At 41.6% G+C, this 27,651-nt stretch overlaps 1 protein-coding gene across 2 annotated transcripts in view; it reads left to right on the forward strand.

Moving 5' to 3' along the window:
* UNC5D (unc-5 netrin receptor D) overlaps positions 1-27,651 on the forward strand; it is a 341,781-nt gene that overhangs the window by 162,278 nt on the left and 151,852 nt on the right. For both annotated transcript variants that reach the window (XM_075062773.1, XM_075062774.1), the window contains exons 2-4: positions 3,995-4,213; positions 18,933-19,076; positions 26,003-26,106. In XM_075062773.1, coding sequence (XP_074918874.1) covers positions 3,995-4,213; positions 18,933-19,076; positions 26,003-26,106 — 467 coding nt within the window. The remainder of the gene's footprint in view (positions 1-3,994; positions 4,214-18,932; positions 19,077-26,002; positions 26,107-27,651) is intronic.

A 27,651-nucleotide genomic window follows, 5' to 3' on the forward strand; every position in this document is an offset into this window, starting at 1 on the left:
ACAGGGAAATCATGCCTCACCAGTTTATTAGAATTCATTGAGGGGATCAACAAACATGTGGACAAGGGTGATCCAGTGGATATAATGTACTTTGACCTTGTCAAAGACTTTCTCAAAAGTCTCTCACCAAAGGCTCTTACGCAAAGTAAGGAGTTATGGGATAAGAGGGAACGTTCTCTCATGGATCAGTAACTTGTTTAAAAGATAGGAAACAAAGGATAGGAATAAATGGTTAGTTTCACAGTGGAGAGCAGTAAATAGCGAGATCCCCCAAGGTTCTGCACTGGGACCAGTGCTGTTCAACATATTCATAAATGTGGAAAAAGGGGTAAAGAGTGAGGTGGCAAATTTTTGGAGATGATACAAAATTAGTCAAGATAGTTAAGTCCAAAGCTGACTGCAAAGAGTTACAAAAGGACATCACAAAACTGGGTGTCTGGGCAGGATGTCGGATTAAATTCAGTGTTGATAAAAGCAATTTAGTGCACGTTGGAAAATATAATTCCAACTATACATACAAAATCATGGGGTGTAAATTAGCCATTACCAAGAAATACTGAAGTCATTGGATAGGTCTCTGAAAACACATCTGCTCAGTGTGCAGCGGCAGACAAAACAAAAACAAAAAACAAACAATGTTAGGAACCATTAGGAAAGGAATAGATAAGAAGACAGAAAATATCATAATGCCACTGTATAAATCCATGGTACTCACACACCTTGAATACTGCATGCAGTTCTGGTTGCTTCATCTCAGAAAAGGTACGTCAGAACTGGAAAAAGTACAGATAAGGCAACAAAAGTGATTAGGGATATGGAACAGCTTCCATATGAGGAGATATCAAAAAGACTAGGACTGTTCAGCTTGGAAAAGATATGACTGGGGGATATGGTAGAGGTCTATAAAATCATCAGTGGTTTGGAGAAAAAGGATGAGAAAGTGTTGTTTATCCCGTCATATAACACATGAACCAGAGGTTACCCAATGAAATTAACAGGCAACAGGTTTAAAACAAACCTAAGGAAGTACTTCATTCAGCACATAATCAACCTGTGGAGTTCATTGCCATAGGGTGCTGTGGAAACCAAAACTATAACTGGGTTCAAAAAATTAACTAAGTTCATAGAGGATAGGTCCATCAATGGCTGTTAGCGAAAATGGTCAGGAAGCAACCTCATGCTCTGGGTGCCTCAGAAGCTGGGACTGGATAATGGGATGGACCCGTTCATAAATTGCCCTGCACTGTTGACTCTCTCTGAAGCATCTGGCACTGGTCGCTGCCAGAGACATGATACTGAGCTAGATGGATAATTGGTCTGATCAAGTATGGCCATTTTTATGTCCATTAAATTTAGCCACTGATGAGGTCGGTTGGAAGATAGACTGATAGCAATATTAAAAAGAGATGGTGATGTAATTTGACATGATACATTGTATGTATGTTAAAAGTGTAGTGGTTAGTAACACAAGGCCACAAGGAGAAAAATTGCCCTGGTTCCTGCCTCAATGGGGAATTAGTGATTGTTTTTAACTGACTTTTCATTGGTAGCAAGCAACTAAGCATCTGAGGACTTAGGAGGAAATTATGTCCTCCACTGATGTCAATAGGGCCAGGTTTTCACAGTATCAGTCCTTTGCCCCAAATGGTGAACACAGTAAGTGCTTGGCACATGTTAGGTCTCTGTGTGGACAAGCTAGGGTATGAATCTGTTGTGCACTAAGTCAGTGCATGGAGCCTGCTATGTTGCACAAAAAGTTCTATAGTGTGCTTTGACCTAGTGCTGTTTCTCTTTTAGTGGTAGGTCAGTGTGCACTATGAGACTTTTAATATACAGCATCAGGGTCCACATAGCAAATTAGCATGTGACAGACTAGTGTGCTATTGATTTATACCCCAACTTGCCATGCACAAAGTCTCTGTATAGACAAGTCCTAACTAAGCAAAATTAAGGCTGAGCAACCTAACTACTAAAGTACAGTGTGTGTTCTCATTATTTGACTAACTCTACATGTGAATAATTAACAAGTTGTTCACTGTTCTTTCCCATCCATTCACTGTCTAAGAGATTATTTGAGGATAAGCAAGGGTATGGTGCTTTGTAAGGCTTTCAAGATATTGATGAAGGTTTGATGCCCATATCAAATCTTATACCTTTTTGTTATTTCTTCCAATGCTTGGATTCAATAAAGTCTGCAGGGATATGGTGTTTATTGAAGATTGACATAATGGAAATTGATAAAAATAGTCAGTAATAAAATGCTAAGAATTATGATCTATTTTATGAAGTGCATTGTGAATGTAACTTAAAACATGCCAAAGATATTCTCTGGCCCATCCAAAAAACATTTTTGTTTTTCTGATCGAGATGTCTTTACACTACATCTAAAGGCTGTGTGTGTGTGTGTAAGATATCTTTACTTATATTTATATAAAGTAATACATAATATATTAATGATATATTATTTTATATGTAAATAATTATAAAACACTGTATATAAACATATATTCATAATTATAATAGCGTAAATATTTTATCATAATTATGGGTATAATGTTAAATAGCATTTATTGTCTGTGTTGTGAGCATGTGCATGCTCACAGATGAAAAATGTTTATATAAACACACACACGAAAAATGATGAGGTATGTATTATTATTAAAAGTAACCACCATATTCTCACTATTCCATAATATAACAGATCTGTCATCGTAAAAAAATTGTCATGCTATTTCACTGTAATTTACGTTTCATCTAATTTCATCTCATTATTCTTATTTAAATCACATAAGCTGCCGTCAGCTATTCCTTTCTCTTTCATAGTGTGCTCTCTTTATCTGCCTATGGACTCTGTTCTCTGTTATCAATTGGCCATGCTGTACATATTCAGTCCTTTTTAATCTTTCTTCACAAATCAGGCCCTACTGATTTATTTTTGTTGCTGTTCTCCGAGTTCCTTCACAAAGCTGCCAAGCCATTGAAGTAAATATACAGGGACCAAATCCCCCTTCCACTGAAATCAACAGGAGTTTTATCATTGACTCGAGTGGGATCAGGATTTGCCTCGGTTAAAACAGAGTTGTAACAAATAACAGGCTGGTATTGCAGTACTTCTTTCTTGCCCTTCACAGTCTTGAGCATCTGGTTGACTAAGTCTGGGAGTACAGAGTGTAAATGGCCTTGTCCTACAAGGAGTTGAGTGCCCTCAGGTCCTACTGACTGTAACAGGAGCAGAGGGCGCTCAGTACTTCTTTGGACAAGTTCAGCATCTTGCAGGTTCTGGGTCTATGAAAGCTGCTAGATGAGATCTTTCCCATCCTTGGTTCTTTAAAAGGACAATAATAAATTGAATCAATATCAAAGTGTGTGAAAGTTTCTTCAAACCCTGTTAGTGGTGGCTGTTTGTTTATTCCACTGGCAGGATGCTAAAATAACACTGGTCGTGTCAATAGACTTCTGTATGGTTAATGTGCTGATCCCTGTTAAATCTGCAACAACTGCCTAAAGGAAATTAAATGCAATATTTGAGAGGAGGGTGTTGTGGTTAAGACACTGGACTGAGACTCAGGAAATCAGGGTTTAATTTCCAGTACTTCCACAGACTTCCTGTTTGAGCTTGAGCAACTCAATTTCTCTGTGCTTTGGTTCCCCATCTGTGAATTGGGGATAATGATAATGATACTTCCTTTGTCTGTCTTGATTATATTTAGATGGCAAATTCTTTGGGCAAGGGTCTCTTTCTTACTATTGGTCTGTAAAATGCCTACCATTCCAATCACAATTGAGGCCCATAGGTGCTACCATAATACAACTAGATAAGAAATTTCCAGGTATTATTTAGGCAGCAAAATAATATGGCAGAAATGTTAGAAAATTGAGTATTAACTGAACCCAAACCAGAAGTATTCCTATTGAATTATAGGCTAACATGTAAGTCATTGTCACCTCTTATGGGTTCCAATATGCAAAAATTTCCTTTCTTCTCCCCTGCCAGGAAATGACAACAGTGAGGCCCTTCCTGAGTCTATCCCATCTGCTCCTGGAACATTGCCTCATTTTATGGAGGAACCAGATGATGCTTACATCATTAAAAGCAACCCCATTGCCTTGCGATGCAAAGCCATGCCCGCTATGCAGATTTTCTTCAAGTGTAATGGTGAATGGGTCCACCAAAATGAGCATGTCTCTGAGGAAAGCATGGATGAAAGTACAGGTAAGAATGGGACTTATGTGTTCATCTGAAAATATCTTAGAATACATTACTTATTTGGCAAAACACAAAAGGCAGAGGGGAGAAATAGGATGGAGAGAGAGAGTGAGATTTAGAGGGGAAGAATAAAGGTCATCTCTTTCAGAAAGTTGAGGACAACAGCTCTTAAAAGAGAAAGGGAGAGCCATGGATGGAGATAGTGTAGGAAAAGATTAGCCCTGAAATGTATAGATGTAATTATTCTGGCTGAATAGACACAGGGAAAGGGAGAGAGGAAAGGTGAGTGAGGCTGCAGGAAGTAATAAGTGTAAAGGGGAATGAAGTTTAATACAGTCAAAGTTTAAAGAGGTGGTTAGGGGCTGGATCCTGCTGCTTTTCTTGCCGCTGATATCAACGAGAGCAGGATTAGGCCTTGAAAGAGAATGACTAAGGGGTTTGGAGAGAGCAAGAGTCCCTGGTATTGCAACTAAGACAAGTACAAGTAGGGAATATCTGTGCGTTTACGAAACCTCTTGTCCCTACCCAGCAGGGATGAGCTTGGAAGTCTGTAGCAGTGCTACTAAAATGTATGGCTTGAATGCTTCCCCCCCCCCCCCCCCGTGAGATATTTGGCAGCTAATGAAGTTAAGTGGGAGCATTGCATCTTGTAAAAGTGTGTCTGAAAATTGAGAGCGAAGAGAAACAAGAATGCTGAAAAATGATCAGCAGATTTTATCATGCTCCTATACCATCCTATAGTCCCTCTCATTTAAAGACATCTTGATAAGTATTGCAAACCAATTTAAAGCTGCACCCTCTTGTAATTTCACAATTCTGTTTTCCTTATTACCTTCTCCGCCTGTTAAATTCCAAGATTGCCAGGCAACTCCATGTCTTGGAAATAGCTGTGTAGATATAACATCCTCTCTGTCGGTACAATAAATTCCTTTTTGGGGGAAAAATGCCACCATTTAAAAAGAAGTTTCGTATCTAAAATGCTGGTGGTGTAAGGCATTCATGTATAAGTGACAGATTCTGAAGAGATTACACACTAAAGGCTTTTTGTAAATGCTATTCAGGATGAATTTTAATCTTTACAGTTACCTTTTGAAAAGCATTTAATAGGCATAACCTTTACTTCCAAAGACATTTCTGAATCAATATAGAAGAAATGTCGTTCCTAAATGTTTTTCTTCCATATGGTTAATGAAAATGTGTCTTGTCCACACTGTAATTATGTTTTCTAAGCCTTGGACTAATAGCAAAATTGATTGAGAGAGTAACATAGATTTTTTAAAAATTGCACAGGTAACATTGAGATTTTTGAACTTAGTGGCTCAGGCAATTACAAATTGGATATAGAACCTAAAAATTTCAAGCTTGAATGCAGCCCAGCATTAGAAATGACCAAAAATTGTTACTCTTTGAACATGGATATGGTCAGAATTCTTTTTGTTTGGATTTTCATAATCCAAAATGCGAGTGAAGGCTGCATACACTGAGCCATAACCATAAATGAAACTTTATTTTTTCATTTGTCTCAAGTGTCCCAAAATAATTTATGGGTATTTTAGTCTTTTTGTATGTTTACATCTTGTTCTGAAACATTTAATGGTGGGGTATGGGGGTGGTGGAGAATGGATGGAAGGGTCAGCAACCTTAAATTGAGGGATAGACCTCGTGAATTTTTTTTCAACTACTTGTTTATTGCCATTTTTATAACTTAGTGTAAACTTTCCAAAAGCACATAAGTCCTGCTGACTTTAAAAAAAAAATTACTTCTGCTCTGTTTATTGCTGGAAGTTATAATGCAGACGACCAGAGTGGATTTCCAGGTGTGCCTCTGTTCTGAGAATAGACATTTTAAACCTCTAGCAGAAAATGGTACCAGTCGAATCGCCAACTCAAAAGCTAGAAAGGAAGATTCCAATAATTCTGGGAACTATACTTGTGAAATAGTGGGTACATGTGTATTACAAAGGAGTCTATAGGTGTGACGAACACTGGGTAATTGCCTAGATGTGTCTCTACAACCCTGCATGTTCCATCCCTTTGGGTTAAATCAGGTGATACTGGTATCTCCTTTGTATACAATTTACAATATATACTAAACTGGAGAATGCATTCAGTGCAAGATTTTAGGTCTTGGTATCTCCGCTCAAAGCGGAAGCTGTACTACTTTTGAGGTATATGGAGTATTATTTATTGTTGTCTAAAGGGACTGCAAATTGTGGGATACTGTCACCATCTAATAAATACAGTCTGATATAATACAAGTACACTTTAATCTTGTTGCTAGGATGAAGATGCAAAAGTCATTTTAGCTTCACTTAAAAAAAAAAAAAAAAAAGATAGTAAGAGATACGGCATCTCTTTTTTCAATTATCCATGTTTAAATTCCTACTACAGGTATTCCAGCCTGCAGGCACTAATGTGCAGAATGGATGGATGTACTCTTAGCTCAGGAAGCCCAGTTGTGCTATCTGTGGTATTGGGTAATATGAGCTGTGAGGTCCCTTTTAATCTCAAAGTTTCTTTGCATTTTAATGAGATGCACAAAATATAAAACTGTATTTCTGTATCTAGATTCTCAGTGACAGAAAAATGACTTTAATTCTCCTTGTGTGGTCCACAGTTTCTGAGGTATTCTATAATCTTCAACAATTGAGTTAACAAAGCATTCACCTCTCAGGACATGTGATGAAAATGCCGCATGTCTGAAAGCATGTGACAGGTCATGAATGTGATTGCTTGTTCTGATTCCTTATATTTAAATCTGAATAGTATAATGGCTGCTACAGCGATTTGTCCTAGTTCTTATCTGCGTCACTCCTCCAAGGTTTAGACACTAGTGAGACAGTTATTGGCAGGCTGGCATGGCATTTTGGGTACTGGACAGCCTTCAGTTTTAGAGTGGTATTTGGAATTATGCCAAGAGTGCATCCTCATATTCAGAGATAGTCCCTAGCGCTTGTGACAGCAGATCATGTTAAATGGAATTGGGTCCTTTGCTCCCTGCCTTTCTGCTAGCAGTGAGTGTGAAAATTGCTGAAGGGATAAAGAGAAAGATGATGCCCAAAAGCAGCAAAAACACACACTCTCTCTCTCTCCTCCACCCCCCCCCCAAAAAACTCTATATTTCTAAAGAGGAAATTTAATAACAAAGCAAGGAATATATATCTGCAGATTGCTCCTAGCAACACCTAATCAGATGTACACAAGAAGCACTTGGCAGTGGTAGCAAAGGCATAGTGCTACTTGATGGGTTTTATCTACAACTCATTATTACACTTGTATAAAAAATTAGGAGGGACAGCTGGTGGTAGGCATTGGGCTTACTTTGGCACTGCAATGAATTTTAAATATGATTTTCCAGATCTGGGTATTACAAAGCAGAAATAATAGTCTTAGAATAAGATTAAATTTGAAGGGTAGAAATAGTATGAAGGAAGGATGGGCTTTTGGTTAAGGCTGAAACACAAGAGGACCCGAATTCCAGCCCAGCTCTGCCATAACCTCCTTGTGTGACCGTAGGCAAGTCACATCATCTCTCTCTGCTTTGGTTCCTGATTTGTAGACTGGAGAGAGTCAAATTTCCTTTACCGCACCCTAAGTCTGTCTTACTCATTTTACAAGGTAGGAAGTGTACTATGTGTACAAACAATGCCTAGCACAATAAAGACCCAGTCTTAGGCCATGTCTACACTACGAGCTATGGGTGGTGGATTCCCCTGCTCATGTACTCATACTCCTCCTCTCTCAGTGCATTAGCATGAGTATGAACAGTAGCATAGCAGTGGTAGCGGAGAGGCATGTCTGAGTATATATCCACTGCTAGTGCTACCATGGCTAATTATATTCACACTAGCTTGATCAGTATGTGCACACAAGCAGGGGAATGACAACTAGCTCACAGTGTGAGATGTAGCTTTAGTTGGGGCCTCTAGGTGCGTCTGAAATAAAAACATTAAATTAAGGCATAATTTTTTCTGATTTTTATTATTTTCACTTGAACATTCCAGAACATACCTCAAATTATTTTTAAAATTCATCTTTGGGGTTCCCAACAGGATCAGACCTGTGAAGAGTAACTAGAGTTTTCTTTTCTGATAAATAAAAGGATTACAGCAATAGCTGCTGTCAGCATTTTTCTCATTTAAACAAATAAAGCTGACAAATGATGAAGTTCTGTGCTGCTGCGTTATGTTTAGTGCATACAGAGCAATTATTCATCTGCTGCCAGCATTAGTCTATCTGCAACTAAACCATCCAACAGCACAGAAAGCTTATTAGCATATCAGTACCACAATCATAATTTTATATTCTGTAAGGCTGTACTGTATAACAAAAGATGACAGTTATAATTTGCACAATAATTTAAAGGGTTGGACTTTCAGTGATTATTAGAGTTATGCAAGTTATCAGGTACAATTCTGCTCGTGTTTATGATATGCTAGCTTTTGTTTGCATGGATTTTGGGCTCTGCCTATGACATTTCCTATGAACAATTTTGCTGGTATCTCTTGAGATGTAGGAGGTAGGTGGATATACCTTCTTGGTACTATTGAGTGAACTGCAGTGATGAGGAACTGCAGCACATTCCTCCTGCCACAAATAGGACTACTTTGCCCAAGTTTTTCTAAAATAGTTGTAAATAGGATGGCGCTCTGATGAAGAGAAAAGTATTTCTAAGCATTTCCCAAGTATTTTGGATGCCTCTCTTGGGACATCTTAAAGGGGTCTGATTGTTCAGGAAATGCTGAGCACCTGCCTTGTTAAAACCAGGAACTTTTAATGTATCTCTGCTTAGACAATCAAAAACATTAATCACTTTTGAAAAAAATTGGGCTCTTGGTTGGAGATAACAACATATCTTAACAAAACTTAAGCCATAATGGGCTAAATCCAGAATGATGACGGCTCAAAATTTCATAGTAGTAATGAGGAGTCCTTTCCAGGCCCTTACTATTCACATTAGAAGGAGAATCTCTGTAAGTTGGTAACAGTACAGGGACTATGAAACACTTTAAGCGGTTCTGGAAGAGTTCAACTCTAACAAGTCGCTGATGTATATAGCATGGCTTTATCATGTGCAGCATTAGGCAGATATGTAATCTGAAAGTCATCTGATATGGCATCGCACTTTGTCCAGCTAAGAGCTGCATTGGCAACTTGCCTTGATTCAGGGCTGCCCCAGTGGAGCCTATTGCAGCTGCCCTCATCTTTAAACCATAGGTCAACCTACGTACATGGCTGAGCGTGCAAGGCTCCATTTCTCTGAGCTGTTCCAATTGATATGGGGCCTTTTCATCATGGAGGGTGCAGTCTCATTGCCACAGTGTTGTGTTACAGAGAAGGGAAGCTGCTGATGGTACTGCAGAGCTCCCTGGGTTCCTAATCACTTACTGTGTTTCCATCATGAGAGACGATATAGGGAATCTTTATAAAACAGCTGTTTTCAGAATTGCGACATCAGTGTGCGTATTTAAACAAAACAAACAAGAAAGATGTTCGCTTGCTTGTTACAGAATGAGCATTTGAGTGACTAATAGGGCTAATGGGATACCTTTATAAAAGGTCACAGGTTTGGCCATCCCATTGAGTAGTATGACAAAGCAAACAGAGTAAGCAAAAGAAAGTAAAATGTCCTCTAACAGCTGCTGGCAAAGTAGCACAATTTTTGTTTTGCTTTACAGCATTTAAGGCTGATTTGACCTCCCCTCTAGTATTCCTGGTGGGCCTTATCTCTACTGTTTACTGAAGGAACAGGTTGACTTCCTAGTGCCTTTCAGAAGTGAAATACCCAGCTGTTAATGATGCCTGAGATTAAGTGGAAGCCAATTTATGGAGTTCAGGTTTAGAAATTCTTTGCTGCTTTATAAACTTCACAGGCATGAAGTATTTTGAGACTGAGTTTCCATTCATTTCCAGCCAAGGGGAAATAAGTATCTCAGGATGGCACAGGAGAGGAGAGAGAAAAAAGTAGCAGGAATGAATGTGCTCCATTTTCAAATTAATGCTTTTATGACCAGCTATCTTTCAAATTATTTGTGATGCCTTTTTACTGGGTTTGGATTATATCTCCACTCCCCCAGATTGTCCTACAGTGAGTGTCAAAGATGTGGCTAACAGCCACAGCCTATCAGTCTAGGGAGCGAAGGATGCATGGACCCTGACTCTCCTCTCAGCCTTGTCTAGGAAAAAAGAACCTTCCAGTTCCACTGCTAGTGTAAAGGAGAAGAGAATCAGGGCCACGCTTTGTAGTGTAATGTTATTTTCCCCTCTCTGATTTGTGGCTATCCTTAACATATCATTTTACCCTGGAGGTGAGATGGTGTCTTTCTTGAACCAAGCTGGAAATATCTGGGGTCCCCTGAAATGCCCTTTGCAAACAGCAGAAAGGATGCAACTGACTGTGGTGCTCTATTCTGAAAGAGAATATTAGACAAGATGACATAAAGCAATCTCTGGCCATAGCGACAATAAGATGAAAGCAATCACATTTAAAGGGTATTTGTAGGGGAGTGGACACAACCACAGGATCTACTTCTGTGAAGTATAACTATACATGAAAACAGTTTTCCTGATGGCCTCAGTATTAGAGCTGGTTTGAAAAACAAAAAAAGCAACACGATTTTTAATGGAAAAGTATTGAAATGAATCATTTAGTCTTATTTCATTTTGATTAGGTAAAAACATTTAGTTTAAATACATTGTCAGTCAAAATGAAATTAAACTAAAAGTATAATATATACATTACAATATTAATGTTAATTTAATTTCAATATTAGTGAAACAAATATTTTGATATTTCCAAATTGAAATAGTTCAGAATTTCCATCCTGTGAAAAAAATTGAAATACTGGTGTCATTCCAAATTGGAACAAAAACGAATTTCAAAAAGTTATAATTTCCTGTAGGTCAGAAATTCAGTTTTCTAACAGACTCTGCTTACTACCTTCTTCATTCTCTTGCAGTAGCTCAATAAAAGTGGATTATGGGATTTTTTTTCCTATGGCATTTGGCAGCTTTGCTAGCTGCATGGCTTTTCATTTGCTTTCATCCTCAGTCCAATTGTTCTTCGAGTGCTGTCCCTGTGGGTGCTCCACTGTAGGTGATAGTGCGTCCCGGTGCCGTTGATCGGAGATTTTCGGTAGCAGTGCCTGGTTGGGACGCACGCTCTCAGTTGGTATCTCCTGTCCCACTGGAATCTTCCTGAGTGCGTGCGTCCCGCACTCTCCTCAGCTCCTTCTCAACCGTCCTCGGCTGGTTTTTGAAGGAAACAATTACAAAGAACATAGAAATAATTAGTTCGTAACATCCCAGTTATTTCCCTTCCTTTAGAATACTTAGTTTAAAAAAAAAAATTTCCCCTCAAGTTTGTCTCCCACTGAGACACTCTCCCCTGACATTACTAGTGCAATAATGCCAGGGGCTTCAGGATTCAAGGAACATGATTCCTGTCAGGACTTTATGCCAATGTCCGATGGACACTCACGCTATGTGAAGTGCCTTGGTGACACACATGCCCTGCCAAGTGCGTCCACTGCAAGAGCCTCAAAACCAGGGCTCGTCCTGACAGGGATCTGCGGCTGAAATTGCTTGTCATGCAGAAATCCCTGCAGCTGCCTCTGGAGATGGGCAAGGGCAAACCCTCTCCCTCACGCTCCCTGGCCAGGTCCGAACCGACCGGGAGCTTGGCTTCACCCTCTCTGGAGCAGAGGCAAGAAGCTCTGCAGCTGCCTGTGGAGCAGGGCAGTAAACCCGCTCCCTCATGCTCCCCTACCAAGGCAGAACAGACAGGGAGCATGGCTTCACCCTCTCTGGCAGGGGCAGCTCTAGGTATTTTGCTGCCCCAAGCATGGCAGGCAGACTGCCTTCGGCGGCTTGACTGCAGGAGGTCTCTGGTCCCGCGGATTCGGCGGCATGCCTGTAGGAGGTCCGCCGAAGCCGCGGGACCAGCGTGACTGGCAGAGCGCCCCCCGTGCCTTGCGGCCCCAGGCACGCACTTGGCGTGCTGGTGCCTGGAGCCGCCGCTGCTCTCTGGAGCAAAGGCAAGAAACTCTGCAGCTGCCTGTGGAGCAAGGCAGGAAACCCTCTCCCTCACGCTCCCCTGCCAAGGCAGAACCGACCAGGAGCATGGCTTCACCCTCTCTGGAGCAAAGGCAAGAAGCTCTGCAGCTGCTTATGGAGCAGGGCAGTAAACCCGCTCCCTTGCCAGGTCAGAACTGACCGGGATCCCAGCTTCACCCTCTCATGTGAAGATGCAGGAAGCCTTAATGTCTGCTCTCAGAGACACTCCAGAGGGTAAAGGATCTCCTGCAGGGTCTTTACCCTTGGTGCTGTCAGCGCAAAGAGCAGGCAACTTTGACTGCCCCTGCACTTTACAAGCAGTTCTCACGGGGCTCAAAAGCAGGGACCCAACTTCCCACAGCAGAAAGCTCTCCTCGGCACTGGTTGCCCCGGCACCGACAATGGACCTGATGCCGACAACACGTTTCACCCCCAGCACTGAGCCTGCCTGCTACCCGCCCCCCCCCAAGCAGATTCAGACGCCCTGCGGGGCTCTCACAAATGTCTCTCTCGGCTTCTGCAAAAGTGAAACTAAAATCACTCCAGGCTGCCGCTCAGACTTCATGCTCTGCAGCACACCAGCCTAGGGAGCAGCAACAATTTCTGCATCAGCTGGATATCTCTGTGGCCCCTAAGGCTGACTCTCTACTCCTGGACAGGGAGGACTCATTCTTTGAACAGCAGCTCTCCCTAGGTGATCTGGATACTTTCACTGATAATGGGAACAGCACACAGCAGCAAGCAGTTCTCCCTGCCTGAGTTTTTCCCCCCCAGCCGGAGCCATACATGCTCCAAGACATGGGGCATCATAAGAATCAGCCTCAGTTTCCCTACTTTGTCCCCCAGTGGCCGGGACCCTTTTTTTTTTCCTACCCAGTGCCGTGGCCTCAGTGATACCTGTGGTTGGCTCCTGCCACCGCTTCTCCTTGAGCCCCTTCTACCGGACCGCAAGCTCATCCTGTGCCTATATCCTCAGCTCTATCAATATTTAGAGCTTCTGAAACCCCTTCTGAAGACGTGGGCTATGATCCATTTCCTGTTTTACTGGCTCCTGCCTCGCTATCAGCCACAGAAGTCACCCTTATGCCTCTACCTCCACAAAACGTGGACGACTTTATGCAATTCCAGGAACTTTTTAAGAGAATGGCACTCAGCCAGGACATCCCTTTGGAGGAAGTCCAGGAGACACAACATAGGTTTCTCAAAATCCTCCAGCCCTCTGCACCTTAAAAGATAGCACTACCCATAGAGAAAGCTCTCCTAGAACCAGCTGTTACTCTCTCGCAGACCCCACCTCCATTCCACCAACATGCAAGGAAGCTCAACATAAATACTACATGCCCGCGAGGGACATTGATTTCTTATTCTCCCACCTACAAACCAATTCTATTGTGGTTGGTGCAGCGATGCACAGAACAAAGCAGCCACACTACCGGCCCACTCTGCAGGACAAGGACCTCAAACATCTTGACCTCCTGGACCGCAAGGTTTATACTCTTGTACTTTTCAATTTAGAATTGAAAATTTATGCTACCCTCCTTGCAAGCTATGACCATGACAACTACAACAAGCTCTTTGATTTGCCTCCCATATACCGGAGGACAGGATAGCAGACTTCCCGTTAGTCCTCATCGAAGGTCAGCTGGTGTCTAGGATGGCACTACAACCATCCATGGACATGACTGATCCAGCAGCCCGCAGCACTGCAGTGATGATGTGGTGGTCTTCTTGGCTCTCGGCATCCGGTGTCCCCAAAGATCTCCAGTCCAAAGTGGAGAGTCTCCTCTTTGACAAAGATAACCTCTTCCCACCGCCCCAAAAAAGGGGGGGCGGGGGCTGATGAAATCTTTCAGACGATGAAATCTTTCAGACTATGAAAGATTCCAAAGCCACTTGGTGCACGTTGGACATATACCCATCCCTCATCAGGAGACAATGGTATCAACCTTACCAAAGTCCCAGCGCACAACAATATCACCGACTCCAGTCCCTGTATGATACTAGGAAAAACTGCAACAGACCTCCTAGATGCAGGCAAAGCCAGGTGCAACCAACTACTTCCCACCCAAACAATTTTGAAGTACTGGTCGAGGGTATATGCAACCACCTCTTGACTCCGCCACCTATTTGCCCATTTGGCTACCGCCTCCAGACTTTCCACCATGTTTGGCAACAGATCACGCAGGACCACTGGGTCCTGGAAATAGCTCAGTCAGGTTACTCTATCCCTTTCCTATTTCCCTGCCCACCCTTTCCCCTTCCCCATCCCTCTTAGGGACTCCTCTCACAAGCATCTTCTCTGTGTGGAAGTGGATCATCTTCTCCACCTAGATGCAGTCGAACATGTGCTAACGCAACATCGGGGAAAAGGATTCTACTCCCAAAAGAAGGGCAGGGGGTGGAGACCTATACTGGACCTACACCAACTGAACAAGTTTGTACATGTACAAAAATTCAAGATGGTCACATTAGGCACAATAATACCCACACTGCATAGGGGAACTGGTTCACAGCCCTCACTCTACAAGATGCCTATTTCCATATATACATTCATCTAACTCAGCAGACATAGTTTCTGCATAACAGTGATTCCGTCACCAAACGTATTGGCCTCCCTACATTGGTAGACAAAACCAGAGAACCTATGCACGGACGTTCCCTTCCATCCACATTCCCAGTACTCATGCTGACCACAGTTACTTCCCAGATAGATCGCAGAGCGCACTCAGGTGACCACAAGGCACAGGGCCGCTGGTCCCTGTCAGAGGTGCGTCTGCACATCAGTCTCCTAGAACTCTGAGCTGTCAGGCAGGGAGGAGCACAATCTCACTCCCTATGCACAACAGCCATTAAACTATGGAATTGGTGCATACATCATCACATAAGTCACCGCTTCCTACCTGCTCATGTGTCACAACATTACCTCTGACAAACTCAGCAGATGCTTCTCCGAGAAACACGAATGAGAATTACATCCCTTGATACCCCGACAGCTCTCCTGCCACTGGGGCACTCCATCGATAGACCTGTTTGCCACTCCTCAAAACTGCAAATGCCATCTATTTTGCTCCAGAGCGGGACTCAGAAACGCACTTCATTCCTTGGAACAACTCCCTCATGTACGCTTTTCCACTGATTCCACTCATACACAGGGTTCTACACAACATCACAGAGGACAAGGCCCAGGTCATACTTATTGCCCCAGCTTGGCCCAAGCAGACATGGTATCCTTACCTGCTACGCATGTCCATCTGTCCTCCCCGTACTCTCCCCGACAGATCACATCTCCTCTCCTAGAACTGCGGTCGGCTTCCTCATCCGCAGCTGTGGAAACTCCATCAGACACTGTTGTTCTTTCATGGTTTCAATCTCACGAATTAGCCTGCTCAGAAGAGGTCCGCCATGTCCTCCTGCACAGGAACAGGGACTCCACTCCTAAGACTTACCTGCAAAAGTGGAAATGCTTCTCCATCTGGTGCTTCCACAGATGCCTAATACCCCAGACTGCTACCCTCCCTGACATCTTTTCGAACTAAAACAGGATGGGTTTTTACTCAGTTTTATCAGAGTATGCCTCGCAGCCCTTACTACCTTCCATGACACTCTGGATGGCTATTCATTTCGCACACCCCACCATGAAACGCTTCCTCACGGGCCTGCAAAATCTCTATCCTGAGATTCATTCAGTAGTAGCCTCCTGGAGTCTCAACCTAGTTCTCTGTGCTCTTATGAAACTCCTTTTTGAGCCCCTGGTCACCTCATCCCTGCTCCAAGTGTCCAGGAAATGGGCTTTTTTGGTTGCCATAACGTCAACAAGAAGGGTTGGTGAAATAAGCGCCCTGATGTCCTACCCTCCCTACATCATTTTCTCTAAACACAAGCTTACCATATAAACCCGCCCCAAATTCCTCCCCAAGGTGGTGTCTACCTTCCACCTTAACCAGTCAATACACTTGCCTGTATTCCATCCCAACCCTCACATGACACCACAGGAAGCTGCATCACATACCCTCGACGTCCAACGGGCCCATGCAGTCTATGTTGACAGAACTAAACCATTTTGTGAATCCCCTAGGCTTTTGTTTCTACTACCAAGAGATCAAAGTATAATGCTATCTCTAAGCAAAGACTCTCCAAGCGGATCTCCGCCTGCATCAGATCCTACTATCAGACCCAGAATATTCAACCACCAGAGGATGTTAGGACTCATTTCACTAGAGCAATGTCAACATCTATTGCCTTCCTTCAGAGCGTACCTGTTACAGACATACGCAAGGCGGTCATGTGGACATTTTGATCACACATTTGCCAAACATTATGCTATCACATGGGATACCACAGCAGACACCATAGTCGGCCATACGGTACTGTCTAGCTTTGTTCCTCACACAACTCCAAAATCCCACCAACCATAGTGGGTACTGCTTCACATTCACCTACAGTGGAGCACCCACAGGGACAGCACTCGAAGAAAGTTACTCATCTTGCAGTAACTGACGTTCTTTGAGATGTGTGTCCCTGTGGGTGTTCCACTCCTCACCCCTGTCCCCTCTCCTTTGGAGTACTAGTATGATTTCTCCACGGTAGAGAAAGCACTGAGGATGGTGCGGGGTGGATGCACTCAAGAAGATTCCAATGGAACGGGAGATACCAACTGAGTGCGTGTGTCCCAACCAGGCACTGCTACCGAAAATCTCTGATCAACAGCGCTGGGACGCACCGTCACCTACAGTGGAGCACCCACAGGGACACACATCTCAAAGAACTTCAGTTACTGCAAGGTGAGCAACTTTCTCTTCTGTGCTTTTGTGGAACTGAAAATATGAGGATATCGCTGTTGCTATATACTCTCTGTGTGTGTGTGTGGGTTCTGATGAGAAATATCACCTTTCTTGTTCATCCCCTGGAACTCTATGAACTCCTGAAACCCTCAGAAGAATCCCCATAATGAATTGTCTCTCCACTATTGCCTCCTCTTCTTCCCAGTTCCATTTTGCTAGAACCAGAGTTAAAACCTCCTGAGTCTTCAAAGGAGACCATCTCCACTTTCATGCACAGTGTTTCTTATATTAAGTAAAACAGCTGTGGTAGCAGCAGCATGTATCAGAAATGTCAGATCTCACTAAGTATGTCCCATACATACCCTCAAGCCTGATGTCAAGCACTTCTGGGTTAAAGGAAGCTCCTGCTGAATATCTCCCATGCCCAGCAGATAATGAATGGTAGACTATAGCAATTAGAGAACATTTAGCTCTCTTTCTGTTTGTTCTTAATTAGGCAATCCTTTCTCCTGGTCACTGTCTCACTTCTTTCCGAGTTATTTGCATCTTTCTGGTAATGAAAATGAGCCTCCTATAATACTGTAAAAGTTGAAAATGCACCTGTTTGCTCATGCTTCTCCTAGAACTAGTGCAACTTTGAGGAAATATTTGTATTTTCTCTGATGTATTATCAGCACAGATTATGCACTCCCAAAATCACTGGGAATTGTATGTCCAAACAGAACCAGTGCTAGAATTTTCATCTGGGTAAAATGTATGGTCCGGGTTACAACTTATGTCCGGTACACCTTGCTCTTCGTTAGCTCACATAACAATGTGGAAGATCCCTGTTTGCCTTAAAATAATTTATGCTGTTTTTTCCCACAATAAGACATGTTCTACCAACTCTAAAATACGATGATCAGTGCATTTAATGCCCATTATAATTATTATGGACTAGGAGATTCAAGAAGGACTAATCCCTGAAGAACTGTCTAAGGACAGACAGACATAAGTGAGCATTGGTTAGGGAACGAGGAATAACAATGTATACATCAGCTAGATTTACCCTAGTTAGCACAGCACCAATGGGTCTTTAAGAGGGACTTAAATGTAGGACCGCAGATGAACTCAGGATGGTTGTACCATGCATAGGGGCCTGTGGAAAAAGGTCTGAATAAAACAAACGATGCTCATCTGAATGATATGAACACCATCATCTGTGATAACTGTAAAGAAAGACAATGCTTTAAAATGGTGGCTGGTTTACTTAACCCATCAATACAAGACAGACTGGTCAGCTGGCAGTGCATTCTCCATCAGGACCTCAAACCTTAGGATCTCACTTCTCCCCAGGACTGCAGCAGCCAGACTCAGACAGACACCCTGGTGCACAGTGCAAGGCTCACATTTTCTCCCTTCCTCATGAGTGTGGGTGGGTTGTAACTTTGGCAGGGATTCAGTGGGGCAGTCAATCAGTTCTTGTCATACTTATGTTGTCTCTGGGTGTGTAATTTGATTGGACGTTAATTGACTGGCCTGTCAGTGTATTTTCAGTAGGTTGTCAAGAGGGCTGGATGGGGATGCACTTTTATTGTAGTTTATAAACAAATCAAATCAGTAAATAAAAACATTGGGAAAGCAAAGGCACAAAAGAAAAGGTTTTTAAGGCAGATATTACATTGTTTGAAAGCCCAGACTCGGTCAGTAATGCTTCTGACTTGTGCATTCTGACCTACTCAGCTGTTCGGATTTAATTAGCAGTAATATGTTATTGTCAAACTAATTAAAGCTTTGCCTTGATTAAAAATGCAATTGGTTAATTAAAGAGAAAAGGTTTGGCCAGCCTTAGCTTTATGCCTGAGTAAGATGTCCTGTATCAGCTAATTTCCTATATCTTTCCTATTCAGGCTTGAAGGTTCGAGAGGTGTTCATCAACGTGACAAGGCAGCAAGTGGAGGATTTTCATGGGCCAGAAGATTACTGGTGTCAGTGTGTTGCGTGGAGCCATTTAGGGACCTCAAAAAGTAGGAAGGCATCAGTCCGCATAGCCTGTAAGTGGAATCAGTGTGTGCTATTCACGCTTTCGCTGTTATGCTAGGGTTAAAGGTAACCGGGCACTAGGAAAGTATTGTTGTCATTGCTAGCGCTCCCTGTGAAATACTACAGGAGCGTCAGAGAAAACACACCATATTTGTTCTGATGCTGCCTTGTCGGAGCTCCTCTTTATTTTAATGTTGGTTGATGATTTTCTTTGAAGTGTACTCAGCAAGTCTGTTTCTCTTAGAGATTCTGCTTGGATTGCATGCACACAGGTGTCATAACAATGCAATGCAAAAGAAATGTTAATGTAAATTGAAAACCTACTGGAATGTGCCCTATTGCTCTGTGCTGATGACAAGGTTCTAAAGACATCTGCAGAAGCATTTAACAATGTATGTCTGCTACATTTTACAGAAAAAATATGCAAGAATACATTAGAGGCTTTTGTGTTCTGCTATTCTAAATCTGCTTTTGAATATTGAAACACATCATTGATTGTGTAGGCTGATGTGGGAGAAGCAGGATGAGAACAGGAAAATGGGATGTTTTTTTTTTTAATTACACAGTCACAGAAAACAAATGAGAAGAAAGATCTACAAAGAAAAGGGATAAAAACATCCCTATTAGAACTGAGACTAGGATACAGCCTGCCAGACATTTCAGGGTCCCTGGAAAGAAGAGATTGTTCCTTGTGGGAACAAACATATCATTTACAATAAAAAAATAAATAAAAAGAGCCCTTGTTTTTAAGACATTAAAAGAGCTATTGAAGAAAAGGTCAGATAAGTCTAACTAAGAGGTTATTCATCTCACTTGTGAACTGGGCTAGTATTCTGCTGCCTGGTACTTTTATAGAGACTTTGTCTTTCTTCATGTGGCAACGGGAAGTTGTTCCTCATTTTACTGTTTTCACATTTTGACATTGGCTTGGAAAACCAGGAGCTGTTGCTCCTAAGGTCATGCCATCTACTGCACTTAAAAAATATAGTGACAAGCGCAACATATGCTTCCCAAAGTGGGAGACATTGTGAAGAGGATCAAAACTTCTTATATTATAATATAGCCAACAGTAATCTACTTCAGCAACTATACTGTAAATTAGTGCCAGGGTTGTGAATCTGGCTAACTTGCCAAGGCTAACTGAATTCTGTGTTCTAGATGTGTATAACATATTAGCTCTGGTCAAAAAATTTTGCTGTGCTTGTCAAAATTTTAAATACAGTAGAACTTCAGAGTTACGAATACCAGAGTTATGAACTGACCAGTCAACCACACACCTGCTTTGGAACTGGAAGTACACAATTAGGCAGCAGCAGCAGACCAACAAAAAAAAAAAAAAAAGGCAAATACAGGACTACTGAACTACTAAAAAATAAATGGAAAGTTTAAAAAAAAAAAAGATTTGACAAGATAAGGAAACAGTTTCTGTACTTGTTTCATTTAAATTATGATGGTTAAAAGCAGCATTTTTCTTCCACATAGTAAAGTTTCAAAGCTGTATTAAGGCAGCGTTCAGCTGTAAACTTTTGAAAGACCAACCATAATGAGGTGTTCACAACTCTGAGGTTCTGCTGTACCTCCAGTATTTTTCATGAAAAACTTTTAACTGTTTTCTGACCTGCACTATTAGCCTGTGTATTTTATGCTCTGCTGTTTAAACTATTTCCAAAACATGCCATATATGTCAGTTTCTTGTCCGAAGGTGGGTTTGAAAGGCACTCCAATGTGCAGAGAAGCAAAGTAAAGAATGAATTTAGAATATATTTATTTTCAGCGTATGCTGGTGATGTTGCATTGAAGGTTAAATTCATCCCAAATTCATTCCTAGTATTACTCCACTAAAGTCAGTGTAGTTATAATGTAGTTATAGTAGTCACCACTGAAAAATCACTGTTTTCCAAGTTAGTGTACACACTGCCATTATTTCTTGTAATAAGTATAGCGAAAGGCTGTGGTTTTGTGGATACAGCTCATCTGGTCTGACAAATGTTAATTTCCTTTAATGGCAGCCACTGTACCGTAGATTAGAGATGAATTGTTCTAACCACAGAAACAGTATAGAAGAAACATAGCTACCAGGCAGGTTGCATAATGCCAGTATTTGTAAAATACTGGGGAGAAGGGGCAGTAGTTTTCCTCAGGCTGGGGAGCTATTTCTGTCTCAGTCCATCTCTGCTCCTCATATCAGAATTGCTACACAGCAATGTTATCGCTCACAATCAACAGATCATTATCTTGATGCAGGAGAAACTAGGAAACACAATAAACAGCATTATGGCGAGGAGTAACATTAAAATCCAGTGGCAGTAGACAGTACCCGAATACGAGTGTTTATAATACAGAGTGTTATATGACTGGAGGTACTCAAAGCTTCATCAGGTTTTCACTTTACAATTACATTTGGTGTATTTTTCTCATGAAGGGGTCTGAGCTGTGTTTTTGCAGCATTGCAGTTAGTTGAGGGTTCAGGAATATACTTCCTCTGACTCTCTTGTTGTCCCAGTTTATCTTTTACTTTTAAATCACTAATTCTGGTTATTAGGCAAATACCCTACATTGTTAATTAATCAGTAAGTAAAAAAGTCTGTAAAAGAAGGAAACAGCTTTGATTTGCACTTATTATGTTAGGATTCTTGTAGGGGACTGGGAGTGAGAACTGCTGGATTCTGTTTCCAGCTCAGTCTTTGACTCACTAGGTGACTTCAGACAAACTAGTTCTCCTTTCCATGCTTTCAGCTTACCTATCTGTAAAATGGGTACATTATTACTCTGATCCAAGGACCATAAATGCTCCACAGAATTAAGCAAGCATCATAAACTCAAATGACTATGAACATATTGAAATTTTGCCTTAACTGTGTATTTCCTTTTTGGCCCAGATGAAGATTGTTTTCGAGTTTGCTTCTACAATTATGCTTCGTTGGCAGGACCAATTTAAACAAAACAGTTGGGAAAACTAATAGGACAACATACTAACCCCCTGATTTTTATAAGTGACTGAATTTTCATTGGCTGATTTAGTTTGAATGTATAAATTCAATTATTATTTCACTGCATTAACTGTCATAACATTGAATGAGCTGATAATTCCCTCGTATTGCTGAGCTGCAAAAGACTATTATTCTGAATTGAATTTTTATTGACTTTTCTCTCTGCTATTTGTTTTTTTCTCCCCCTAATGTCAGAGTGAAAAGAGAACAAGGAATGAACTGAAGCAAGTGGATTGGTTTAGCTGTCTGGTTTTTTATATACATCGTGCCAATCACAGTGTAATCTGATCATCTGCATAATACATACCAACCTCTCATATGTAATTTCAGATATTTTACAAATTTGGCAAGCACTATGGACCATGTTCTTCCCCATCTCTGTGTCCTGTAACATACTCACCACAGTAGAGCTGTGCACCTGAGAATGGTATTGCTTCATTTACCATTCCCTTTGATGCCTTTTCTTGCACTATGTTTTTGTGGGGGATGGGATGGAGAGCACAAAAACTCATCCAGAAATTAGAGCATTAAAGATGGTGGGACCTGGAGCATAGTTCAGACAAGCAAAATGAATAATCTCTGAATAGGATTCTGTAATATCCCCCCATGTGTTTTCAGGAGCTCACTTTGTCATGGACCTGTGTCAGACTGTCTCTGATGAACAACCCAGTTGCTTAATCTGGAGCATGGATTTTTGGACTCAGGGAATATCTCCTAGGGGACCACAGATGAGAACGTGCAGATCTAATTTGTGATAGTGCAGAGAGCACTAGTATTTCATTTCAGACCTGGATCACAGTACTTGTTGTTACACAAGTTCAGGTGGCCTTCTTTCACTCAGAAACTGTGTTTCTGAATCGTAAGTTTAAAGCAATATTACAATTTATAGTTTTCTGAAATAGCAGGTAGCTATTTTTATAGAGCAATTTGGAAGACAGAAAAAAAAACCTTGTGAACACAGTTGTATTCTAAGTATTAATGAATAACTCTCTAAATAGTTAACCAATATTTATTTACAGTGCCCTGCGTGAGGGGAAAAACATTAAAAGGGAATCATAAATGTGATATTTGCATCTTTTTCCAGTGAGTGGTTGACTTGCTAAAAGTAAATCTTAATGTATTTATAAAATGTATAAAAGTGTAACTGATTCAGGGCCTCTGCTGCTTAAGGGGGACGTATTTCATGAAGTTGTAAGCACTAGAGAAAATTAAATCAATAAATCCAAATTGTGGAATTTGAGCAATCTGTTTAAAGAAAATGACTTTGTCTAACAGAAACATCTTCACTTGGAGTACATGCTGTAAATAACCTTCCTTCTGGTTAGTCTCTCATGTGCTTGCCTGGCTGCAAGGAATGTGTCGTCTATTAGTGGGCAAATCCAGACTCTGGCACAGGGATCCCCATGGGTATAAGGGATTCTTTCCCAAGGCTGAACATCAGTGGTGGAACTGCTTGGGGAGGCTGCTCCAGCCTCATCGAGTATCCTCTGCAGTGCTAGCATGGGAGAGAGGGGGAAGGAGGACTAGAGGATTTGTGTAATAGGAGATTTACCTGTCACTTGGAAATCTCCTTGGGGAAGAGGTGGAAAGCTTTCCCAAGCGTGTGGAGAAGTGATGGAGGCAACTCTACCCTAAGAGGGTAGCCTGTAGCCCTACTATGCACCTAGAGTGAGAATTTTTTCCAACAGTGAATGCGCTAGCCACGTCTGCCTTTCCTCCAGCCAAACCTAAAGCATGACCATCGGAGGAGTCCCCACATGTGTGGACTCTGTGCCAGTGGTGTGCACCCCTTCATGCATCCCACCTGCAGACCTTCCTTTTGCATGGTGGAGCTTTGCAGTTCTTCTTTGCATTTGTAGAAGTAAGATCAGGATTTGCCTTTGTGGAATTATATCCCAATATCAAGGAGGACCAAAGGAGTAGTGAATAAAATGGTTATTAAAACACACATACGGGGATATAAAAATGGAGTGCAGAGATACAGCACCATTTAAGTAATCAAAATATGGCGTAAGTGGGACTTAAGTGACTCTTAGACCTTGTGCTGGCCTCACTGTACGGGGTGAATTTCATCCATTATGACTTTCCTAATTTGCACTTTGGTAGAATCCTTCTGGGCAAGCCTCAAGCTGCTTTTCTTTCCTTGTCATTCATATTTGGTTGGTTGTTGGAGGGAGGCTGTGTGGGTGTTTCTTTGTTCATTTGGTACTGGATGGGTTACTTGTGTACCTTCTTTCCTGCCCATCCTCCTCCACTCTTTTCCTGGTGGGTCCCAATGCTTGAGCATAGCTGTAGCCAGATCTAAAAATCCCCAATGGCTTAAAATGGTATTTAAAAACCTGCCAGTCCCCATAGAGTACCATTATTCTTCCTTCAGCCTTTTATTAACACTATTTAAAGTTCTAACCCACTAAGTTGTTGACCAGACAATAAGTAATGGTGTCTATCTTGGAAGATATGGGCATGAAGTCTAGTGCTAGGGGAAATTGTATAACTTGCTGCAGTGTCTGCACAGATTTCAAATTGCTAGTTGCGGTATTCTGCCTCCTTTTTTAATTGTGTATTTATTGCCAAGTGTCCAAAGAACCTTTGGACACAATGTTTTATAAGTAAACTTTTTTTGCATTAGAAAATCCAATCAGACATGGGGATAGTTAATGATGGAAATTTTAATGAATCATATTGCTGCAATATACAGATCATAGACTCATAGACTTTAAGGTCAGAAGGGACCATTATGATCATCTAGTCTGACCTCCTGCACAATGCAGGCCACAGAATCTCACCCATCCACTCCTGTAACCAGTAACTCGGACATAGATTAGGGGCTTAAGTCCTCAAATTGTGGTGTGAAGACCTCAAGCTTCAGAGAATCCTCAAGCAAGTGACCCGTTCCCCATGCTGCAGAGGAAGGCGAAAAACCTCCAGGGCCTCTGCTAATCTTCCCTAGAGGAAAATTCCTTCCCGACCCCAGATATGGCGATCAGTTAAACCCTGAGCACGTGGGCAAGACTCACCAGCCAGCAACCAGGAAAGAATTCTCTGTAGTAACTCAGATCATACCCCATCTAACATCCCATCACAAACCACTGGGCATACTTACCTGCTGATAATCAAGATCAATTGCCAAATTAATTGCCAGAATTAGGCTACCCCATCATACCATCCCCTCCATAAACTTATCAAACTTAGTCTTAAAGCCAGATATGTCTTTTGCCCCCACTACTCCCTTGGAAGGCTGTTCCAGAACTTCACTCCTCTAATGGTTAGAAATCTTTTGTCTAATTTCAAGTCTAAACTTCCTAGTGTCCAGTTTATATCCATTTGTTCTTGTGTCCACATTGGTACTAAGCTTAAATAATTCCTCTCCCTCCCTAATATTTATCCCTCTGATATATTTATAAAGAGCAATCATATCTCCTCTCAGTCTTCTTTTGGTTAGGCTAAACGAGCCAAGATCAGCTTCATTTGTTTTATTTTAAAATAATATCCTTTGACTTATCAGCATTCACTGGAAAAAACTGTTTTTAAAGTTGTGTTTAAGTGTCACTACATAGCATTCCTGGAGATTATTCTTCACCTTTTGAAAGCCAGAATGGTTTAGGGGGGATGCATACAAGGTGGGAGGGAGGAAGTTCTGGGTTCTATTTCTGATACACTTGTGTGGCCTTGGACAAGTCACTACTTTCGGTCTCTGTTTTCCTATGTGTAAAATGGGGATAAAAATATTTATACACCCACCTTCCAAAGAGGAATATTAGTCAATGTTTGTCAAGTGCTTTGAACATACATAGTGGTAGAAAATTACTAATCCTTATTGTTAGTTTATATAAAATAAACTGCAAGATGAATTTTTTTTGGAAAACCTCACATCCCAGCAGTTGAGCTTGGAACTAGTTCAAATAAACTGCATTGGTGATGTAACAACTGCATTCACCTCTTTTCAGATTTACGGAAAAACTTTGAACAAGACCCACAAGGAAAGGAGGTTCCTATTGAAGGGATGATTGTTCTGCACTGTCGGCCACCAGAGGGAGTACCTGCAGCTGAGGTGAGAGAGGAGGTGCTGGTTTTGACATCATTGTTATTAGCTAGTCTCTTTTAGACTGGATATATTTGAACAGGAAGTGGGGAAGTATAACTAAAGCCTGTTCCAGGTGTTTGTAAAAATCCAGTGCCATTACAATATTCTACTCTAGGGCCTCTTGACTTGTTGTTATTAAAGCCAGTTTCAATTCAGCTTTTATTGTCCATGAAGTTGTGCCTAAGGAGTAGAGTAACGGGGAGGTGAAGGCACAGATATCGGTAGAACTGGCCTTTTCACCCATGAGAGCTTGAGGATGACTGGATTTAAATATTTGTTTTAAAGACTAAATATGTGAGACTGCACGACAGCAAGGCACAAATCTGCTCTTACCTGTCAAATGCAGAGAAATAGATGGTAGCCTTTGCTTTGAAATGGTGAAAGGTGAGTGTAAAGAACGGATGGAATAATAATGACGGTACTTTGCACTTCTAGCATCCTCTGTGTTCAAAGCACAATGCAAACACTGACATGGCTGGACACTCCACTATGTCCAATAGTGCAGCAGGGTAAAACGGTCTGTTTTGTACTTCTGATCGTTTTACATTTTCTACCCATTCTGAAGGGTTTTGTTTTGAAAGCCTTTATCTTGATGTTATTTCATGATTCCATCTTCAGAATGAAGTGGCAGGTGATTTTTGAGGCTTCTAAGTTGTTGGGTTTTTTTGTCCCCCCCCACCTCCCAATGTAATTGCTTATCAAAAACAAGTGCTTATTTGAACATTTCTCTTCCCTCCCCATCACTTAACCACCCACCTCCAAAACAACAGTTTGGAGTAGCACACACAGTTTGGGGTAAAATAGGTAGCACCCCACATGCATACTCCCTTTCTCTTAATCCCAGTCTGTTTTATTTTAAAATATGCAAGGGGCCAAAATTCATTTCTGATATAGGCAGAAAAAGTGACTCTAACAAGATGCACATGGAATAGCACTGTTCAATCTCACTGCTTTTATGCTGCTCCTCTTGCATGTGTGCATCGTCCATTAGGGCTAAGCACTTGTCTTCATATCTGTCTTCAAAATGCCGGGGACGCAGTAGATGCTTTGTATGTAAACTCGGGTGTAGCTCCATTGAAGTTACTGGACTCGAACTAATGATGATTTTGGCCCTGTTGATGTTACTCTCTCTGCTTCCTGGTTCAGAGGAGGGCTTGTCTAATAGCCCATGTAAAGCAGTGGGCTAACTAAATGATGCCTAGTGAAATGCTTGGCATCGCTATGTGGAGGGCTGTTGTATTATAGATGAAACTACCTCCCTTTCTGAATAGCAGGATGTTCAGCGGAGGTGGACAGCAGTCCCACAACTCAGTGTATGGTATGTCAATAAACATAGCTATGTAACTCCTCTGGGAGTTACAGTACTAGCTAGAAGAACAGGAGTACTTGTGGCACCTTAGAGACTAACAAATTTATTTGAGCATAAGCTTTCAGGGGCTACAGCCCACTTCATTGGATCTGATGCATCCGATGAAGTCGGCTGTAGCCCATGAAAACTTATGCTCAAATGAA

This window comes from Chelonoidis abingdonii, chromosome 2, assembly GCF_003597395.2.
Source record: "Chelonoidis abingdonii isolate Lonesome George chromosome 2, CheloAbing_2.0, whole genome shotgun sequence".
Lineage (NCBI taxonomy): Eukaryota > Metazoa > Chordata > Testudines > Testudinidae > Chelonoidis > Chelonoidis abingdonii.